The 18,521-nt window shown below is 56.3% G+C and overlaps 1 protein-coding gene across 2 annotated transcripts in view; it reads left to right on the forward strand.

Annotated features, from left to right (window-relative positions):
• The window catches only part of PAX7 (paired box 7), a 108,756-nt gene extending 92,150 nt beyond the window's left edge, over positions 1–16,606 (forward strand). For both annotated transcript variants that reach the window (XM_034672292.1, XM_011234318.3), the window contains exons 8-9: positions 9,279–9,525; positions 16,491–16,606. In XM_034672292.1, the coding sequence (XP_034528183.1) occupies positions 9,279–9,525; positions 16,491–16,606 (363 nt within the window). The remainder of the gene's footprint in view (positions 1–9,278; positions 9,526–16,490) is intronic.
• Positions 16,607–18,521: the final 1,915 nt, after the last annotated feature.

Genomic DNA, 18,521 nt, shown 5'->3' on the forward strand with positions numbered 1-18,521 from the left:
CCCCTCAGCTCAGCCAATTAGGCCCCTGACACCTGGAGCCACTGACAAACTGTTTCTGTCACTTGCTCTCTGTCTTTCATTAGGGCCGTGGAGGAGGGGGAGCGGGAGGGGAGGGGGAGGAGATGGGATCTTTCATGCTTAGTAAGGCCAGATACATTAATTACAAAACGGCCATTTGCCGCGTGAAAGTGTGCTAATTAAATTTATGCAATCATTATCTTTAAATAGTCATATCTTTCCCGGCAATCGGCCCCTTCCTTCTCCAGCCCCGCCGCCGCTCAGAGCAGTCGCACTAATCCCCCTCCGCCATTATCACGCCATCAGCGATGGTCCCCGAATCCCACCGCACCCCACAAGCTCCAGCCCCTGCTAGGGGCCAGGAGTCCTTGGACTCATCCTGGCGTGGACACCTAACCCAGGAGCCACCCAGGGAGGGGACACCAAAGCCAGCCCCTCTCCAGAGCTTCCAGATATTTCTAGATGTTTCCAGATTTGGGAGATTGACATCTCATACAGCAAACATTGGAAATGTGTGTGTGTGTTAGAGAGAGAACGTCTTTAACTTCTTAGACAATGAGCGGGAGTCATTCTGTCCATCCCTCCCACTTCTAGTGTTTAGCTAGGCCTCAAGGACCCCCAGGGTGGGGAGGAGGCTCTGAAATCCATGGAGTTGAGGGGCCGGTATGAGTGTGCCACAAGACCCCTCCATGTCTTCTTTTCATTCATGCAACTCTATGCCAGGCCCTGCATGAGGATGACAGATAAATGCATCCGTCCATCCATCCATCCATCCATCCATTCATTCATTCATTCCTTCACTCACTCAACCAATATTAGTTGGACACCTACTCTGTGCCAGGCACTGGGAATAGGACAGCAAGTCGGCCCCCAGAAGCTCCTGGCTAAATCAGGGTTAGGGTCAGGGTCAGTGGGTAGGGCTCCGGTAAGGCTGACAGCCTCCTCTGGGTGAGGCCCAAGCCCAAGACTTCCCACTGTTTCTCAGCTTGGCTTTCCTGTGTCTTCCTCCATACCCTGTGAGTTCTTACACAAGCCTAGGCTGAAGCCTTTCTCTGCAGAGATTACCCTCCCGGCCTCCCTCTGCAATCAGACAGAGCCTGTCTCCCGAGTCTTTTCAGGTCAGCTACGTTGGACTCTCACGGGGGAGGGAGAGAGAACCCGAAGGAGTTTGGGGCTGAGGAATCCCCCTCTGGTCGGGGATAGCAGTCAGTGACTAGCTGGCCCCCCAGCCTCAGGGTGTACCCTTGGGGAGACCAGCTAGAGGGGCAGCCAGGACACGTACTTGCACACACGTGCATGCACACACACACACACACACGCAATACTGGCATACACGTAGACTCACAAACACACAAAGTTCATATATTCACACACAATCTTCTCACGCACAGGCATTCGTGCACACACATACTATTCTCACACACATGCAGTATTCCCACATGTGATACTCCCACGTGCACCCACACAGCACACACACACACACACACACACATGCACACGCACACAGGAACGGACCTAAGAATGACCCAGAGCTGTTTATGGAAACAAAGACCACAGTCAGGTGCAGAACAAGAGTATTGGACTAGAAGTCAGGGGTCAAGGGTTCTTGCCCCACTGATGCCACTCATTCCCTAGGTGACTCTGAGTGAGCCCCTAAGCCTGTCCCTTCTCTGGAAGGGCTTGAGGCTTTTTGGGAAATGCTTTGGAAACTGTAAGGTGCTGCGTTGGGCAAGAGAATGGCAGTAGCCAGGCTTAGAAAAGCATTCACAGAAGGCTGGTGGTGACGTAGGAGAGAGGCTGGGGTCAGGGGGTGGGTGGAGGAGGCAGGGGAGCTTGCTGGCCGGGCAGGGCACCAGCTCTCCTGGTTGAGATGTGGACGGTGGAGGGAGGGTGAGGGCCATAAGCAGAGAGATGGAAGGCAAAGGGGGGCGGGGATGGGGAGACCTGCAGGAAATCTTGTTTGGAATCAAAGTCAGCACCCGAAGCCCATTACCGCTGTCCACAGGGGGCAGGGAGAGGGGAGGAGGCCCGATCCTCTTAGCAAAATGGGAGCAGGAGCAAGGGGGAGCGGGGGGGGGGTGCTTGGCTGCCCGGGTGGGTGATTTCTGGCTTGCACTAATCCCAGTGTGGAGCTGGGGACAGGCGATGGGACGGCTGGGGTGTGTTGGTGTGGTGTGTGTCTGGGTGTCCGTTGGGGGCTGGAGCAGGGTGAACACAGGCTCGTCGGCTTGCATCAGTGAGCTGGCGATTGGAGAGTTGTGAGGTTGTGGTGTGTGTGAACATGTGTGCACGTTTGCCCGCGTACGGGTCTGCGAGACATGTGATGGGCTGTGGCCTAACTGTGTGCATACGTGCGCTTTTTCGTGTGTATCATTCTTTGTGTGTTCGTGTCAGCGTGTCCACTTAATGCCGTATGCAATCAGTGTGAGCATCAGCGTGTTTTGTGTGCGCGCCCATGTCTTCATCCATGTGGGTGAGGGCTTGAGGTCGCTATTATGTGTGCACAGCAATAACAACAATGATTTGAAAGCAGTGGCTTGCAAACTTGACTGCACATTAGAATCACCTGGGGCAGCAGGCTTTAAACGCTCCTGATGCCCAGACCCTCCGACCAGCTAATCAGCGTCTACGGTGTGTGAGATTCTGGCAACAGCATTGTATGTATTTGTTTTTTAGAAGATTTTATTTATTTATTTGAGAGAGAGAGAGAGAGCACGAGCTAGGGGAGGGGCAGAGGGAGAGAAGCAGATTCTCTGCTAAGCAGGGAGTCTGACCCAGGGCTCGATCCCAGGACTCTGGGATCACGACCCGAGCCGAAGGCAGACGCTTAACCGACCCGGGCGTCCCCCTGGCATCGGCATTTTAAAAGACTCTCCCAGTTGATTCCAGTGGGCAGCCAAGGTGGGGAGACAGTAACTGAGCAGACAGAGCCCAATGGGGCAGCCCTGTGCCTCCTCCCCAGCCCTCAGCCTGCCCGCATGAGCTCCATCGTCACACAGCGAGGGACTCCAGGCCCCAGACCCTTGGGGACCAGGGCTTGTCGTGAGCTAGGCTGCCCCAGGTAATCCCTCAGCCCACAGAGACATATGTCGTGAAGTTCAAGCATTGTGTTCCATTCCTGGCCAACTGCGCCCTTGCCTTCTCTCCTGACATTGGGAACAGGCTGCCCGCCCCAGACACGCCCCCCTCCCTCCACTCTTGTGGAAGTCCGGAGAATGAGCTAGTGAGCCAGTGACCCAGGGCTGGAGGCCGAGATTAAAGTGCTCAGTGAGCCACGCCAACCGGTCCTTTTGGAGCCCATGCGCAGGCTGAGGGCAGGGGGGAACGGCAGCAAGCCTGGGGATGGTGTGCCATGAGTCTGGGGTGACACTCCCCTGGACTGGAAGTCACTGCCCTCTCTGGGCCTCAGTTTCTGCAGGAGACTTCACAGATTGGCCATCAGGGGCCCCGTACCCTTTGGCGCGTAGTCAGGCCCCAGCTTCTGTGTGGGGGCAGGGCTTCAGGCCCCTGGGGAAGAAAGGATGAAAAAGACACAAGACAGGGAGAAGGAGTTCTGGAGTCTGCCCTCAAGTGATGATTTCGAGCTCAGGCTGGGCGCCTTCTCATCCAGGTGAAAGCAGAGGGGGACGGCGAGCCAGTGCTGAGAACAGACCCGCCGGGCTCTGCCTTAAGCGTTCAAGGTGCTTTTACTCAGTTATTTCTGACAGTGCCCCCACAGGTAGCTACGATTCTTGCCATGACCGTTATACAGATGTGAAAGCTGAGGCACAGAACGTTACAGAAATTGCCCAGGGTCACAGCTCACCCACGGTGGAGCATGGATGCTAGTGCTGAAATTCCGTCTGGCCCCGGGCGCCTCAGGGAAGCCCCTGGGAGCCCAGAACGGCTGAGTCCCTCTGGGGCCTCGCGTTCCCCTCTGGCCACGGGGAGGTGGGGCTCCCTGACCTGCCCATGGGTCCAGGTGGCCCTCGGCCTCCTTCCAGCACTGGTCCCATCTCCAGGTCCCACTGTCCTGACCTCTCCAGGCGTGATCCCCCGCCTTGTCTCCTCTGTGTCCCTCCGTGGCCCCCACCCGCCCACCCCGCACCCTGCCACGGAGCCCCAGTGATGGCGATCCCTTTCTAATTGCAGCCTCGCTCCGGAGCGCGCTCGGTTATCACAGAGGGTGCAGATCCCACCGCTCAGCCTCCTCGGTCCCAGGCCCTGGGGCCAGCTCAGGAGCGGAGGGAATTAATTACATTTTTCCCATCCCCTTCTTTTAAAGGAGGGGAGTGCGCCACCGCGTCCCGGGGAGGGGGTGGCAGGCGGAGGATGTGGAAAGAGGGCTGGCATAGGGCTCCCGCAGCCCCCACCCCCCCAAACCTGCAAGCCTCTCCCCGGCAGCGGAAGGGGGATGAGGCCGCCCCTTATTGATTTAGTCTGGTGGAGGCTGGGACTGATTTAGAGCAGAGGGAGAGGAAGGGGCCACGGCGGGTGGGGGCCGAGGAAGGGATGGCTGTCACTCAGCCTGACAGACAGCCTGGAGATTTGCCTTCAGATAAAACCTTACAGATGTGGAGGTCCGTATTGATTTTGAGTTAGTAACGGTAACGTACCAAGAAGTAATACATTAGCGAAAGCAAGGTCACCAGGAAAAAAGTAAAACCCACCGGGGGAGAGGCCTTAGCATTCTTGAGGGGGGTGGATTACCGCATCAGACTGGGACTTCCTCAAGTTCAAAAGTTTGCAGGCCCCAGACTTCGGCTGGGCCCCTAACCCTGGGCAAAGCTTCCTGCTTCTGCGGGCAAAGAGGGGCTTCCAGGGGTCCAGGGGCCAACCGGAGGCCGCGGAGGGCCGTTCGGGTCCACAGCACTCCCCACCGCAGGGTTGCCAAGGGCCTCTCTCCCCACGGTCTCTGGCACAGCCTGTTAGGAACCAGCACTCTCCGGGTCAGGTAGACGCGGGTTCAAATCCCAACCCTGCCGCTTCCTGGCTGTGTGATCTATCTCAGGTGTGCCTTTCCACTTCTCTGTGCCTCAGTTTCCCCATCTGCATAATAGGGTAATAATAGCCTGTTTGGTCCAGGAGTCAATGCTCCCACATCTCCTCGTCTCCTCGGTTGGGTCCTGTCCCACTTCCTTGGAAACTGCCATGCCTGGAGACAGGGGGTTGGATGAAATGGCAGCCCTTTGATCCACAGGCCACCAGGGACTCTGGGAGAGAGTAAGCAGCCTCCTCACATCCCCATTCACACCTATCCCAGATGTGGATTTGATTTGATGTTCCAGGGCAAATCCCATTGAACAAATCCCATTACAGGAAAATCTCCCCAGGCCCGAACTAATACTGAGGCCTTCCAAGCCACTGGGCACCACACAAGCCACTTCTGACAAATTCCAGGAGGCCTTGAAGCTCTTGGGATTTTCACTCTCCACATTCACCTTCTTGCTATTTCTTAAACCTGCTGGGTGTGTTCTCACCCCAGGGCCTTTGCACTTGCTCGCTCCTCTGCCTGCAAAGCTCTCCTGCTACATCCTCCCATGGCTGACTCCTTTTGGTCTTGCTGGATATCACCTCTCGGGAAGCTCTATGCCCGACTACTGCACTTATCCCCTTTGTTTATCCTCTATAAACACTTCTCAGTATCAGCAATTATATTATCTATTTGTTGGTTTGTTGTCAGCCTCCTTCGTGAGAGGCTAGCTCCCAGAGGGCACGGGGTGGCTGGTGCTCACTGCCGTCGCCTCCGTGCCCAGCTCAGGGTCTGGCACATCATACGTGCTTGCTCAAGATTTGCTAAGTGATAGCCATGAATTCAACCAGGCTTTTCTGGGCTCATAGTATGTAGCAAGCGCAATGTCAGTGCTGGGGTGGCAAAGGGGGGTGAGCCACAGTTCTATCCTACCTTCCAGGAACTCACTGTCTAGCCCTATCTGCAGCCTGGCACATGGTAGCACTCTGTGAAATGTTTGTTGAATGAATAAATGAATGAATGAATGACAGATGTCTTCGGGAAACACCATATCACTCGGTGTCGCTGGGACACAAAGTGTAAGGCAGGAAGGGGGGAGGAATTAGAACACGTCAGTAGTGGTCTGATCATGAGAAGACTTTGTCCTGGTTATCTGGGAGGTAATGAGGAGCCACTGATAATTTTTTTTTTAAGATTTTATTTATTTATTTGAGAGCAAGAGTGAGAGAGAGAAAAAGAGGGCACAAGCTGGGGGAGCAACAGGGAGAGAGAGAAGCAGACTCCCCACTGAGCAGGGAGCCTGATGTGGGGCTCAATCCCATGACCTGAGCCAAAGGCAGATGCTTAACCCACTGAGCCACCCAGATGTCCTGCCACTGGTAATGCTTGAGTGCTGTGGTCAGATGTGTGGCAGTTCTCGGGGGGGTCTCTGTCCTGCAGGATGAGTACTGTCCATGCATAGCTCCCAGCCCATCCCCAAACATGCTCCTCCTCTCCCTCCCCTCCCCTCCCTCCCCTCCCATTCCATTGTCTCTTCTGGGCTTGGCATCTTGGTGGTGTGCAGGAGGGAAGGATGACACTGGGGTCTCACCAGAGCTGACAGACCCCCCCGCCGAGAGTCTCCCGGAGCCCACAGTCATCCTCCTGAAGGAAGGGAAACGGGGCCTGTGTGTTTTCCCTGAGCCTCTGAGTCTTTTCCTGGAGTCCAGGCTTCCTTTGAGGGGACAGCAGGGTTCGTGTTTATATAGGGGGGATGGGACAGGTAGTGATTTTCTTAATTTAGATGGAAAGTGGAGTCTAGATTGGGTACCTGACAGGGGACGCGGAAGAGAATGGGGTCCCTGGCAAGTGCTGGATTCCTGAGTTCGCCCTAAGATCCCGCCCAAACATACACCAAATTTCCTAGGCCCCGAAGAACCCATCTCCACAGTCAGAAAGCAACAGACACAGCCCCATGGTGTCAGGCATCCCGACACACCACCCCCTTCGTGGGGTCCCTCTTGCCACCACCCCTGTACCCCTCCATGGACCCTCCCATGAAAGAGGGTGAGTTTGGGAGATTCCATGGGTCTGGCCACTGCCCAAAGTAGCCAGACACCTGCCCAGACTCTCCCCTTCTCGCACTCATCCCCGCGTTGCCTTGTCGAAGGGGCTGATACACCGTCAAGTCCCACCTAAGCCCTCCCAGCTGTGGCCCCCAGGCCCAGTGCCCTTGACTCTGGCTCTGGGGGGCAAGGGGGAGTGAAAGGATCCAGGAGGGTGACCCCAGGGTGAGGGGATTGTGCTGGGAGCATGCAGGGAAGGGTCAGGGAGAGGCTGTGCTCATGCCCCAGCCTCAAGTGGCGCCAGGCAAAAGGGACCCCAGGGTGTGAGCTGCTGCCGGCCCCAGGAGTGAGAACCTCTGAAGGGGTCAGATCCTGGAGGGTCAGTCCTGACCCTAGCAGACAAGCGGGCTCAGGCCTCTGGCCCCNAGCCCCCGAGCTGCCCCCCACAGCCCTGTGGGGAGGTCTGGAGAAGCCACAGCCTTTTGAAGGCCTCTGTCACTTCGTCTGAGGAAGGGGCATCATGGCTCGGCCTCAGCACCTCTGTAGGGCTCTGGATTGGGAGAGCCACACGAGTTCACGCCGAGATGAAGGAAAGCAAGGAGAAAGGGAAGAGGAGGCCCCAAGGGAGCTGGGTCCCTGTTTCCGGGAGCGCTGGCCAGGTGCAGAGCCCTCTGCACGCAGACCCCGCCTCATCCCCCCCCCCCAGCCACCCTCTGAGTTAGGGACAGTCGTCAGGTCTTTTCCTCAGGACTGCGGGCAGTCACAGACGCTAAGGGACATCTGAGGCTGTAACCACAGAAGCCCAGGGGCTGTCCCTGGCCTGAGGATTTCACAGCCATGCCCTTGACCCCTGCCCTGCCTCAGTGCCTATGGTAGAGACAAGTCACAGAGGAGAAGGTAGAAGTTTCCAGAAGGTATCCAGTTGGCAACAAGATCATTGCTCCAATGCCCCTAGCCTGCCTTCTCCGGAGAGGCAAGTGGAGAAATCAGAGAATGCAGCCGTGTGCCCAGCACAGACCCCAGCCTGCTTTTTCAGCTCCCTGCTGGGCAGGTGAGCAGCTTGGCTTCCCACCCGACATGGAAGCTTCCCTCCCATAAGGGGTGTGGCATCACCAGGAGATCACCAGGAGGTCACCAGGGTCCTGGGCCCTGCAGGTCAGCTGCACAAGGGCCTGCCTCTCCATCATCTCCTGGGACTGGCCGGGACACCCGTGCCCCCACACGGAGGGACACCAGCTGCCTGCACCGCCTTTCCCCACTCTCTCCTAAAGAGCTGGACAGCAGCTGTCACCCCCTCCAGAAGCCTTCCTGGACCACCAGACTGGCTGAGTTCCCTTCCCTGGGTTCTCACAGCCCCCCAGAGCGGCCTCTGTCCTGCCCCTCACCACTTCATTTCCTGACAGTCGGCTCCCAGCTGCCTCCTGCACCAGACACAGACGTCCCTCTTGCTAAGGGCAGGGGCCATGGTTCTTCCTCCTCTAAAGACCCAGGGCCCTGCCTGAGGCCTGGGGCTGCAGTCACCATCAATGTGTGTTTGTTGAATGAGTAAGTGAACACGTCAGCGAACCAACACCAGCTTCTTTAAGCTGAGTATTTAGAGATGGGCCTCACCATGCCGGTCTGGGGTCGCCAGCACTGGTGGTGAGCTCCTCTCTGCTGTCCCGGCCGAGCAGGGAAGGGGGTGGTGATCACAGATATCTGAGAGGTACCAGAGTCAAAGGAAGGTACTCATGACGCTCTTTGACAGCATTGGCCATGGATGTTGACATCGTAGGGTCGGGATCTCAAAGTCAAGAACACAGCAGGCCTGCCGCAGGACCAGGGGTGAAGCCAGACCAGATCCAGAGTCCTGTTCTAATTCTGTGTTGGAAGCTGGGGGCATCCGAGTCTGACGGGGGAGGTGCAGCTTCCCCGTCCTGGAGGAGCCCCTGTCTGACAGGAGAGACCTCATTAGTTCATTCATGCATTCATTCATTCATCAGACGGGCACCAGGGGCCCCTTAGAGCCAGGCCTGGGGATATTCTCCATGGGTCAGGACCTAAGCAGGAGAAACCACTAACTGTCTTGCCCATAAGGACGCGCAAACCAGGGAAACAGAGGCTCCCAGTGCTGTGCAGGGGTCTCAAGGGAGCAACCCCAGCCAAGGCCTGTTTGGGGCCAGCCTGGCATCATCCCCCCTGCCATACACACCGTGTCCGTGGGGTCCATCCGCCGAGCCCCCGTGCGCACCGCTCGGGCCACACTGACCGTCTCTCCCCCACAGGTCATGAGCATTCTGAGCAACCCGAGCGCCGTGCCGCCGCAGCCACAGGCCGACTTCTCCATCTCCCCGCTGCATGGCGGGCTGGACTCGGCCACCTCCATCTCGGCCAGCTGCAGCCAGCGGGCCGACTCCATCAAGCCGGGAGACAGCCTGCCCACCTCCCAGTCCTACTGCCCGCCCACCTACAGCACCACCGGCTACAGCGTGGACCCCGTGGCTGGCTACCAGTACGGCCAGTATGGCCAGAGTGAGTGCCTGGCGCCCCAGGCGTCCTCCTCCCCTTCCCTGCCCCGCTCCAAGGACGGTCTGTTTATTTGTAGAGAGCTGCAAGGTGGTGTTGGGTGGGGGTGCCCATTTCACAGGTGAGAAGATCGAGGCCCAGGAAGAATGGGCTGTTGTCCTAAGCCGATACTAAGGCAGGCCCCTGCACTCCCACCACAGTGGCCTTAGAACAGTGCTGTCCCGTAGAGCTGTCCTAAGAGCCACAAAGGGCGTTTAAAATTTCCCAGTAGCCACGGTTTAAAATGTAAGGAGAAACAAGTGGAATGATTTTCGCTAACATATTTTGTTGGACCCAGTATATCTGAAACGATGGTCATTTTGACATGTAATCCATACGGAGTTACGAATGAGATATTTCACGTTTCTTTTTTTCATGCAGTGTCTTTGAAATCCAGCCCATTTTAATTCAGACACTAAGTTTTCATTGGAACTACTCGATCTGTATTTAAATTTCATACAATTACAACTGAGAAGTGTATTTACACACCCAAGTTGTTCCAGATATACTGTAAAGTTTCCCAACCACTAAGCTAAATCGAATTTCATTTAAATTAGATAAAATTAAATTAAAACAAAGTCCGGTTCCTCAGTGGCGTGGCCACCTTTCGGGGGCTCAATGGGCACGTGTGGCTGGTGGCTGCCATGTCAGACGGTGTGGTGCTGGAGACCCTGCCCCTTTCTGCCCCCAGGTGTGGGGGGACAGCTGGATTTTCATCTTTCTCCTGTACCCCGCCACGTCCTCAGCCCTGTTTGCCCCAAACTTCAAGCTGGTCTCACGTGCCCTCCCCGGCCACCATCCCCTTGGCACCTTGCCTAGATGCGGGGGCCAGGGGGTGAAGCTGACCCTTGGGCCAGAGGCTGCAAAAGGCAGGCCGACCCGGCCACAGCCTCTAGCTGCCAGACGGGGCAGTGTTAGTGCAGGCCACAGGGCCCCGGGAACCGAGGTCACCAGCCTCCCCTCCTGCCCCCCTCCTGGCAGAGGCCTCACCTGCTGGTGTCAAACTAATCAAAAGGGCGTTCCGGGCCAGGCTGAGGTCCCAGCCTAAGGGCGCCCTCCACCCCCCTTCGCAGCAGCCCTGGCCCAGCCTCACTGACCTCCGCTTCCTGCCCCCACACCAGCCGCTCCTCCTCGCTCGGCCTTGGCCTCTGCAGCCAAATGAGGGCCAGCTGGGCCAGCCTCCACCTCCGACCTGTGTTCATGGCCCCTGCCCCACATATGTGTGTGTTCGGTGCGTGTATGTGCACGTGTGTGTGTGCGTGAATACACATGTCACGGATACGTAGGATTCGTGTGCCTGTGTGTATTGTGTAGGTTAGCACACGTGTTTGCACACACGTCCCCGTGTGTAGATGTGTGTTTGTGTGACTGTGTGAGCCGCATATGTGAGTATGTGTGCACATGGCTGTTCATAAATCTGAGTTTAAATGAGCCTGTTGCGTCTGTGTGATATGCACGTGAGTCTGAACACACAGGTGCACACGTTTGGTGCTATGTGCCCGTCATACATACACACGTGTGTTTCAGTGTACATGCAGGTGTGTGCATGTGGCTGAGTGTGTACGTGTGTGCCTGTGCCTGTGACTTATGTGATGCGCAGATGTCAGTCTGTGGACATGTGCAACAAGCGTATGCCTGTGTGCAGATGTGTGTGAGGGTGGAGATACGTGTGGCTCCGTGTGCGTGTATACATGTGCATTCCGGCGTCTCCAGATGCTTGTACGCATCTGTGGATTCATAGATGTTCGGGAGTACACACACACGGACATGCACACTACGGCTGCGTGTGTAAACCGGGTGCGTGTGTGCTACGGTGCGCGCATAGGCGTGGCTGCACGTGCCTGTGTCCAGCTGTGCATCGGGGCGCGGACGCATGGTGTGGCCGGTGTGTGTCACCGTGCCTGCGTGGAGTTGCGTGCGTGAGCTGCAAGTGCGTGAGGGGCTAGCGCACGTGTGTGCAGGTATGGCTGAGAGCAGGGCTCACACATGTGCACACGAGTGTTTCCAGAGGGGCCCAGGGCAAGGCCCTGCCCCAGCCCCTGTTCCCGGAGGAGCGAGGGGGACACACATGCTCTTGATAAAGAGTTGAGAGCAGCTCCGCGGAGGCAGCAGCCCCGGCCTGGGGCGGGCGTTAGTCACACCCGGAGCCCTGCGCCCCGCTCTAGGGGTGCCTGCCCAAGTCGGAAATAAAATTAACCCCAAAGTCAGCATGGGGGCTGCAGGGAGGGGGGATCAAAAGGGAAAGGGCCCAGGAGGCGAGAAAGGAGTATTTGTTCCCCCTCTGCCAGGGGACAAGCTGGCCAGAGCCATTTCCCCTCCCCCTCCTCCCTCCCTCCTTTCTGTTCTCCCCACTCTCCCCCTCTAGCGCCAGCCCTGCCCTCCTGGCTCCTCCAGGGGCCATATTCTCCAGCCCCATCCAGAGGGAATCCCAGAGCAGACCCCACCCCACCCCCACAAAGGCTCCAGGCTTCGGCTGGGAGGGAGGGGCCTAAGGGAGAATTAGCCGCACTATCACTCATTCTGCCTCCAGGTCACCCTGCCTCTGAGCCTCAGTTTTGCCATCTGGGAAATCGGAGTCCAAAGATTAGACACCCAGAGATTTTCCATTGTGCCATCTTCCTCACCTTTGACATTCTGGGACAGCCAGGGACAGGGACATATCACGTTGCTACTGACCACCTGCCCCACGTTCGTGGGAGACTGAGTACACCTATGACTGGCTCCCAGTCCATGTGCAAGAGTGCACAACCCAGACAGCCCCTGTGCCTGCCTAGGTGCACCTGTCCCTGGCTCTCATCTGTCCCGTGCATGAGTCCAGCCCAGCAGGCACTGGGTAGATGGCAAGTTCCTCATTTCACGCCATCCTCAAAACCCCACCCAAAGTTGACTGTGTTTGTTCTCAGCTCGTAGATGCAGAAGGTAAGTGTCTGAGGGGTTAGGGACTTCCCCAAGGTCGCACAGGAGGGGAATGGTGGATCCCAGGTCCCCTAGCTTCCGACCCGGTTCTCTTTTGGCCAAACCACAAACTCGTGTGAGACACTCACTAATGATACACACCTCGGCCCACCTTTGTGTAGATTCACATCCACAACCTCCCAGGCATCTATACGTGGAGAGCTGCACACACACCGATTTATTTCGGAGCGTTCACTAATGTGTGTCTGTACACATGGCTTCAAGGTTCGTTGAGCATCTGCTGTGGGTCTGGCACTCGTGGCTGCCCTGTGGGGTGTCCATGCTTTTTCCCTCCCGGACAGATGAGAAAGTGGATCCCAGAGAGGGTATCCGCCCGAGATCCCGCACCCATGTGAACACAGCCACACCTCTGGCCCCGCCCTCAGAAAGTCTCCCTTGCAGGCGGGCGTGGAGTGCGCACGTGGCCAGACTCCTCGGCAGGAGAGTCCATTCCTGTCCCTGGGCCCCTTGTCTTCCCAGGGACACCTCCACACCTTCTTTTCTTGTTCCTGGCCATCATCTGTCCATCAGTCTGTCTCTCCTGTCCCTGGAGGGTGTGGGGGCAGGGGGGCAGGGATGGGGCACACGGCAGATTAATATGGCCCTGGTGTTCCCAGAGGCCAGGGCCGTACTAATGATGGGGCTGATAGAACGCAGAAGTGTGAAAAGAATTTTAATAGATCTGACAAGTCTAATAAGAATTTGTGTCTAGAAGGGTCCTCCTCTGGGGCTGCGGGCTGACGAGGCGCTGACGGCTGAGATTTGTTTACTGGTTGGCATCTCCTGCCAACTCCTGATTAATCTAATTTGAGACATTTAGAGCCCAGGCGCGGGCACAAGGCAGGGGAGAGGGGACACGGAGAGACAGAGGGACAGGGAGGGCCATTGACAGAGGCCATAATGAGAAATGTCACAGCCCTGCCCTCGCCGGCCCCTGGCTCAACCCCAGGGAGAGGCAGGCTCTGTGGCACAAAGGGTGCCCTTCAAGTTGGCTGCTCACCAGTGAAGTTGTGCTCCTTGGTGTCTCCTTGCCCACCTTGACAGGGCGTGGGTCCTACTGTGCACTGAGCCCTGGCTGGCAGCCGGGAGAGGCTAAAAAGGACGACACAGAGTGCCCACAGGTGCAAGCAGGACAAATCCAGGTTCCTCCAGCTCACGGGCTGTGCCTGACTGTGGGTCAGCAATCATTCTGTGCCTCAGTTTCCACCTCTGTAAAATGGGAACAGCTGTATCATTGTTGAAATTGTTGGGATTGTTGAGAGGTGAAATGAGATCGTGTCCACCTCGCCCACAGCGAGTGCACAATATGTGAGGGGTCAGGCTTTGTCATTCTAATGGTTATTCCGAGCCAGACCTTTCTACTCCACCCCTGGGAAGAGCTGTGGAGGCCGGCAGAGTCGGGCATGAGAGAGAATCAGGGGCAGTGGGCAGAGCCTTCGGTGAGTCAGAAAAGGTCATCAGACTTGGCCGTGTGACCTTGGAAAAGTAACTTACATTTCTTGGAGTAGAAAATGGGTCCAATGCAGGATTTGGGGTGAGAGTGCTTCCTAGCCTCTAACGCGCTGTGCACACACCTGGGGTTACTCTGTAGGAGGCTGTGGGTGAGGCGCGTGGGGGTGGTTAGGAGCTGGCATCAGACCACCTGCCTTGAATCCTGGCTCCCCAGCCTAAGAGCCATGTGATCTTTCAAGTTACACGGTGTCTTCGGGCTGGGCCTTAGTGGGATTGTGAAACTGAGAGAGTGCACGGGACGTGCTTAGACCAGGATGGGCAGAGCACCAGCTCGGTGGGTGGTAGCTGTTCCCTCTCTTCCTGCTGCTTCTCTGCAGATGAGCTTCCTCGAGGTCCAGGTCAGCCCGGGACCCAGATAAGAGCTGCTGCAAGTAGCAGAGAATGAGATGCCTGAGTTGCAGGCTCCCCCCAAGGCCAGAGATCAGAACTTCTCACGCTTCTACCCAGAGCGAGGGGCAGACCCAAGGCAGGGCAAGACTGGCCACCACCACCACCTCTGTGCTGCCAGCTGGGAGCCTGGAGGCTGAGAGACCTCAGGGACAGCACTCAGGGGCTCAGCTCCGGCCCTAGAGCCTGAGAAGCTGAGGAACACAGGGCCCAGCCAGGCAGTCCAAAAACCCCAGGACGTTTGCATATCCTTTGGGAATCTAGGTGCAATCCCTGAGCCTTCTATGCCCAGCATCTTAAACCACATCTTCTCATTTGAGCCTCATAAGAGCCCTTGAGGAGGCTGGGATTTGTTCTACCCATTTTACAGACGAGGAAACGGGCCTGGAGAGGCAACGTGATTTGCCCAAAGCTGCATGAACAGGAGAGAGCTGGGATTCTGAGTGTTCCATTCGCTGTTCCTTTCTTTCCTGCCTCCATCAAAGGTCACATCTGCTCACTGAATCCCGATCCTATGAGAGCCCGAGGCCATGGAGCTCACCGGGTACCAGGCGCAGCGCTGGCTAACCTCTTCATACGCATTTTCTCACCTCATCTGCGCAATTCTTTGACCTAGGTGCTATCATCATCCCCATTCTACAGACAAAGAAACTGAGGCTTGTGTAGGTGAGCTGGTGTGCCCCAGATCACACAGTAAAAGTTGGTGGGTGCAGGATTTGAACCCCTAGGGAATATGGCCTCAATTACTGATACTGCCCATCTCTCCTCCCTGAGCCTTGCCCGCTGGCCATGTCCACACCTCCTGGCTCTACCCACAGGGTCGCTCAGTGGGCAGGTGACAGGGAGAGTATTGGGCCAGGGCTCGTGATTCCGAGGCAGTGCTCATTACGTTTCTTCTCACCTCTGGACCCAAGAGCTCCCAGGGGTTGGATTGACCACAGCCACCGATTCCAGCTTGGGAGCTGGCATCTCAGTGTCTCAAGAGGCCTTGGTCACATGCCAGCCAAATCACTTGGTTAGGGCTGATTTCTACCATGGCCTCAGGCAGGCGCAGTTCGTACAGTCAAGACAGAACACGTGCACATGCAGACCTAGCAGTCACACCTGCACACACACACACACACACACACACCAACACGTGTTCCTGGCTCAGGTACAGCTCACCTGTACGCACTTACCTATGCACAGGCATCCACATTGTTCTCCTCACACAGGTACGCAGAGCCCACCCGCATCTATCCACACATACATGTGTGAGCATTGATCATGTGCGGAACATGCACATCAGTGCCCATTACTACACAGAGATTTTTGTTTCCACTGTTCACACATATGCACAAGTACACACCAGCAGACTCTCATCTCCCCCTTCTGAATGGCCAGAACTTCAAGGCCAAAGGTCTCAGCTCCCTGCATATCAGGGTCCTGGATCTTCCTTCTGCATGGACCCCTCAGCTCAACGGCAAAAGCTGCTTTGCTTCTGAGTAAGGGATGTTGCTTTGCCTCATGCATGAGCTGGGCTCAGTGTCCAAAGAAGGCAGAGGACCTTGCCCTTGTTACTGCCTGGGCTCCGTGGGATTCCCTGGACATTCCCCATAGCGGACATATGTACAGGTGTGTTGGAACGAATTCTTCACTCAGAAATGTGGATCTCCTCTTTACCTTCTTACAGAACCTATGAGAGCTGGGCCAATAATAAGTGTTAAGTAAATATTTGCTGAATAGTTAGAGAGGCGGTAAGAGAAAGAGCTTCATGAAGAGATGGATGGACAGTTGGATGGATGGATAGATGGATAGTTGGATGGATGGGTGAATAGATGGATGGATAGTTGGATGGGTGGATGGATAGTTGGATGGATGGATGGATGGATGGATGGATGGATGGATGGATGGATGGATGGATAGAAGGAAGGAAGAACAATTGGACAGCTGGAGAGAAGGGTGAATGGATGAATCAACGATTGAATAAATGTATGTATGTATGTATGGATGGATGGATTGATGTGGAGCAGATGGAAGAATAGGCAAAAAGAACCTCAATTTCTAGGAGTTTCTCTCTCTTTCTTTTTTTCCTCCAGCTGCTGTTGATTATCTGGCCAAAAACGTGAGCCTCTCCACACAGCGTCGTATGAAGCTCGGGGAGCATTCTGCTGTGCTGGGACTCCTGCCTGTGGAAACTGGCCAGGCCTACTAGGGCCCCTGGGGCGACTTGCCCCAGACCAAGTCCCAGCCCAAACCTTACTGATCCCTGAGCCTTCCAGCCTCAGTCCTTTCATCACCCTGGGGTCCCAGGAGGCCAGGAAAGGAGCCCATTCCCTTTTCATAGCCAGCCCTCTGGAGATATACAGCCAGTCTACCATTCACATATGTTTAGGAACCCAGAGTGACCCCCTTGGAGTCTGCCCCTCCACGCTCTCCCCAGGAGGGTTTCTGGTCTGCCTGCAGTCCTCCCCCCAGTCAAATCCTGTCCCGGCCTCTGTGCTCTCAGGCACAGAAATGGAAGCTCACCCTGAATAGAGCACCTTGGGCACCCAAAGGAGGATGGTGTCTGGGATGAGGTACTAGCCCTTTGGACCCAACTCCAGTGAGTACCCTGGCCAGAGGTGGGGGTGGAGCTCACAGGGTCACTCTCAGCTGGAAGTGCTGGGGGCCAGCCCTCCCAGGTGGATCTCTGGCTCAAAGCCAGAACCACAGCCTATTCCTCCTCTGGATGCTGGGACATCAGCAGAGAGGGGACCCTAGCCCTGGGGATTTCCCAGGGGAATCACCTAGGAATTCTGAGGACTCCAGAACCCGCCCCACACACCTCTGCTGGGTGTAGGAGAGGAATCTAGGCCAGGCAGGGGTACCAGAACGAGCAGGAAGAGGCCTGCCAGGGGGCAGGGCTCACCAGCAGTGGGCCACCAGGTACAATGACCCAACCCAGGCACCCAGAGGCAGCAGGCTCCTAGACTGAAGCCCAAATTCCAACCTTGCCCTCCCTGTGTGGGGCCTGGGGAGCCCATGGGCCCTTAAGTTTTCTCATTCTCCAAATCAGATGGGACGGGGAGGGGAGCAAGTCTTGTGTGAGGAGGCATAGGGTAGGCTCAGAAGGAGGCTTCATAGCTGGGGTCCCTCTGCTTGTGGGCAGCAGACCTTTGTCGCCAAAGGCTTCAGCTCTATGCCTTCAAGTCCACAACCCATGGAGCTGCAATTCCTCACAGAGCCTCCCTCGGAGACCTGACCCTCTGGGAAGGGGACCTCCATCTGCTCTTGAAGCTGCTGGGGTGCAGAGAGCTTCCCTTGGAGCTCTGGAAGAGGTTTCCTGGACCAGCAAAGACTGCTTACCCACAGACAGGACCACCGATTCCCCCTAAACATTTGGGGGGAGGGGGGCGTGTCCTGGTCCCACTGACAGTGGCACATTTCAGTGTTGATCCACTCTAGGCTGAGAGGGCCCTGTCTTCTCATCCAACACAGCTAGGCGGGGACATATGTGGCCAGTCTTCGGGCCACTGCTCCTGGACAGGTGAGGGACGCCAAAGGTTCCAGAGAATAGGGGAAAGACGCCTGCCTTGGCCACACCCATGGCTTCCTCACATCCCTTCTCTTTAAAAGTCGAGAACTTTGGGGAATGGTTCAAGCCCCTGACTATGCCTACCTTGGGACTTTTCACCACCTGCACCTACTTACCAAATTATATTTATCTTCACCATCGCCATGATTATACACTCGGATCACCTTTCTCAACTGCTGCTAGGTTAAAGGCACTTGTGAAGGGAGACACAGCACTGAATCTGCAGAGACTGGGCTAGATTGCTTGTCCGCACCTGGGCACGTGAGGCCACCTCTGTTCAACCTGTGCCACTTGCTCTCAGCCAACAAGACATTCCCGGAGGGAAGGCCTGCTGCTTTGGGAGTCAACCTGAGTTCCTCCTACTGGGGAACTGGACTGGCAAGATGCTAGGACACTTTCCTGCATGGATGCCACCTCTGCAAGAAATGCTCACCTGTTTCTCATCTTCAGACTTGGTAATATCAAGTCTGTCCTGGACCGTGGCCAGGGTGGCTCGTATCTCTGGTTTAGAGGAACCTATTCCCACATGGGGACAAATAAACTCTCTGGTAGC

Source organism: Ailuropoda melanoleuca, chromosome 11 (genome assembly GCF_002007445.2).
Source record: "Ailuropoda melanoleuca isolate Jingjing chromosome 11, ASM200744v2, whole genome shotgun sequence".
In the NCBI taxonomy this organism is placed as follows: domain Eukaryota; kingdom Metazoa; phylum Chordata; class Mammalia; order Carnivora; family Ursidae; genus Ailuropoda; species Ailuropoda melanoleuca.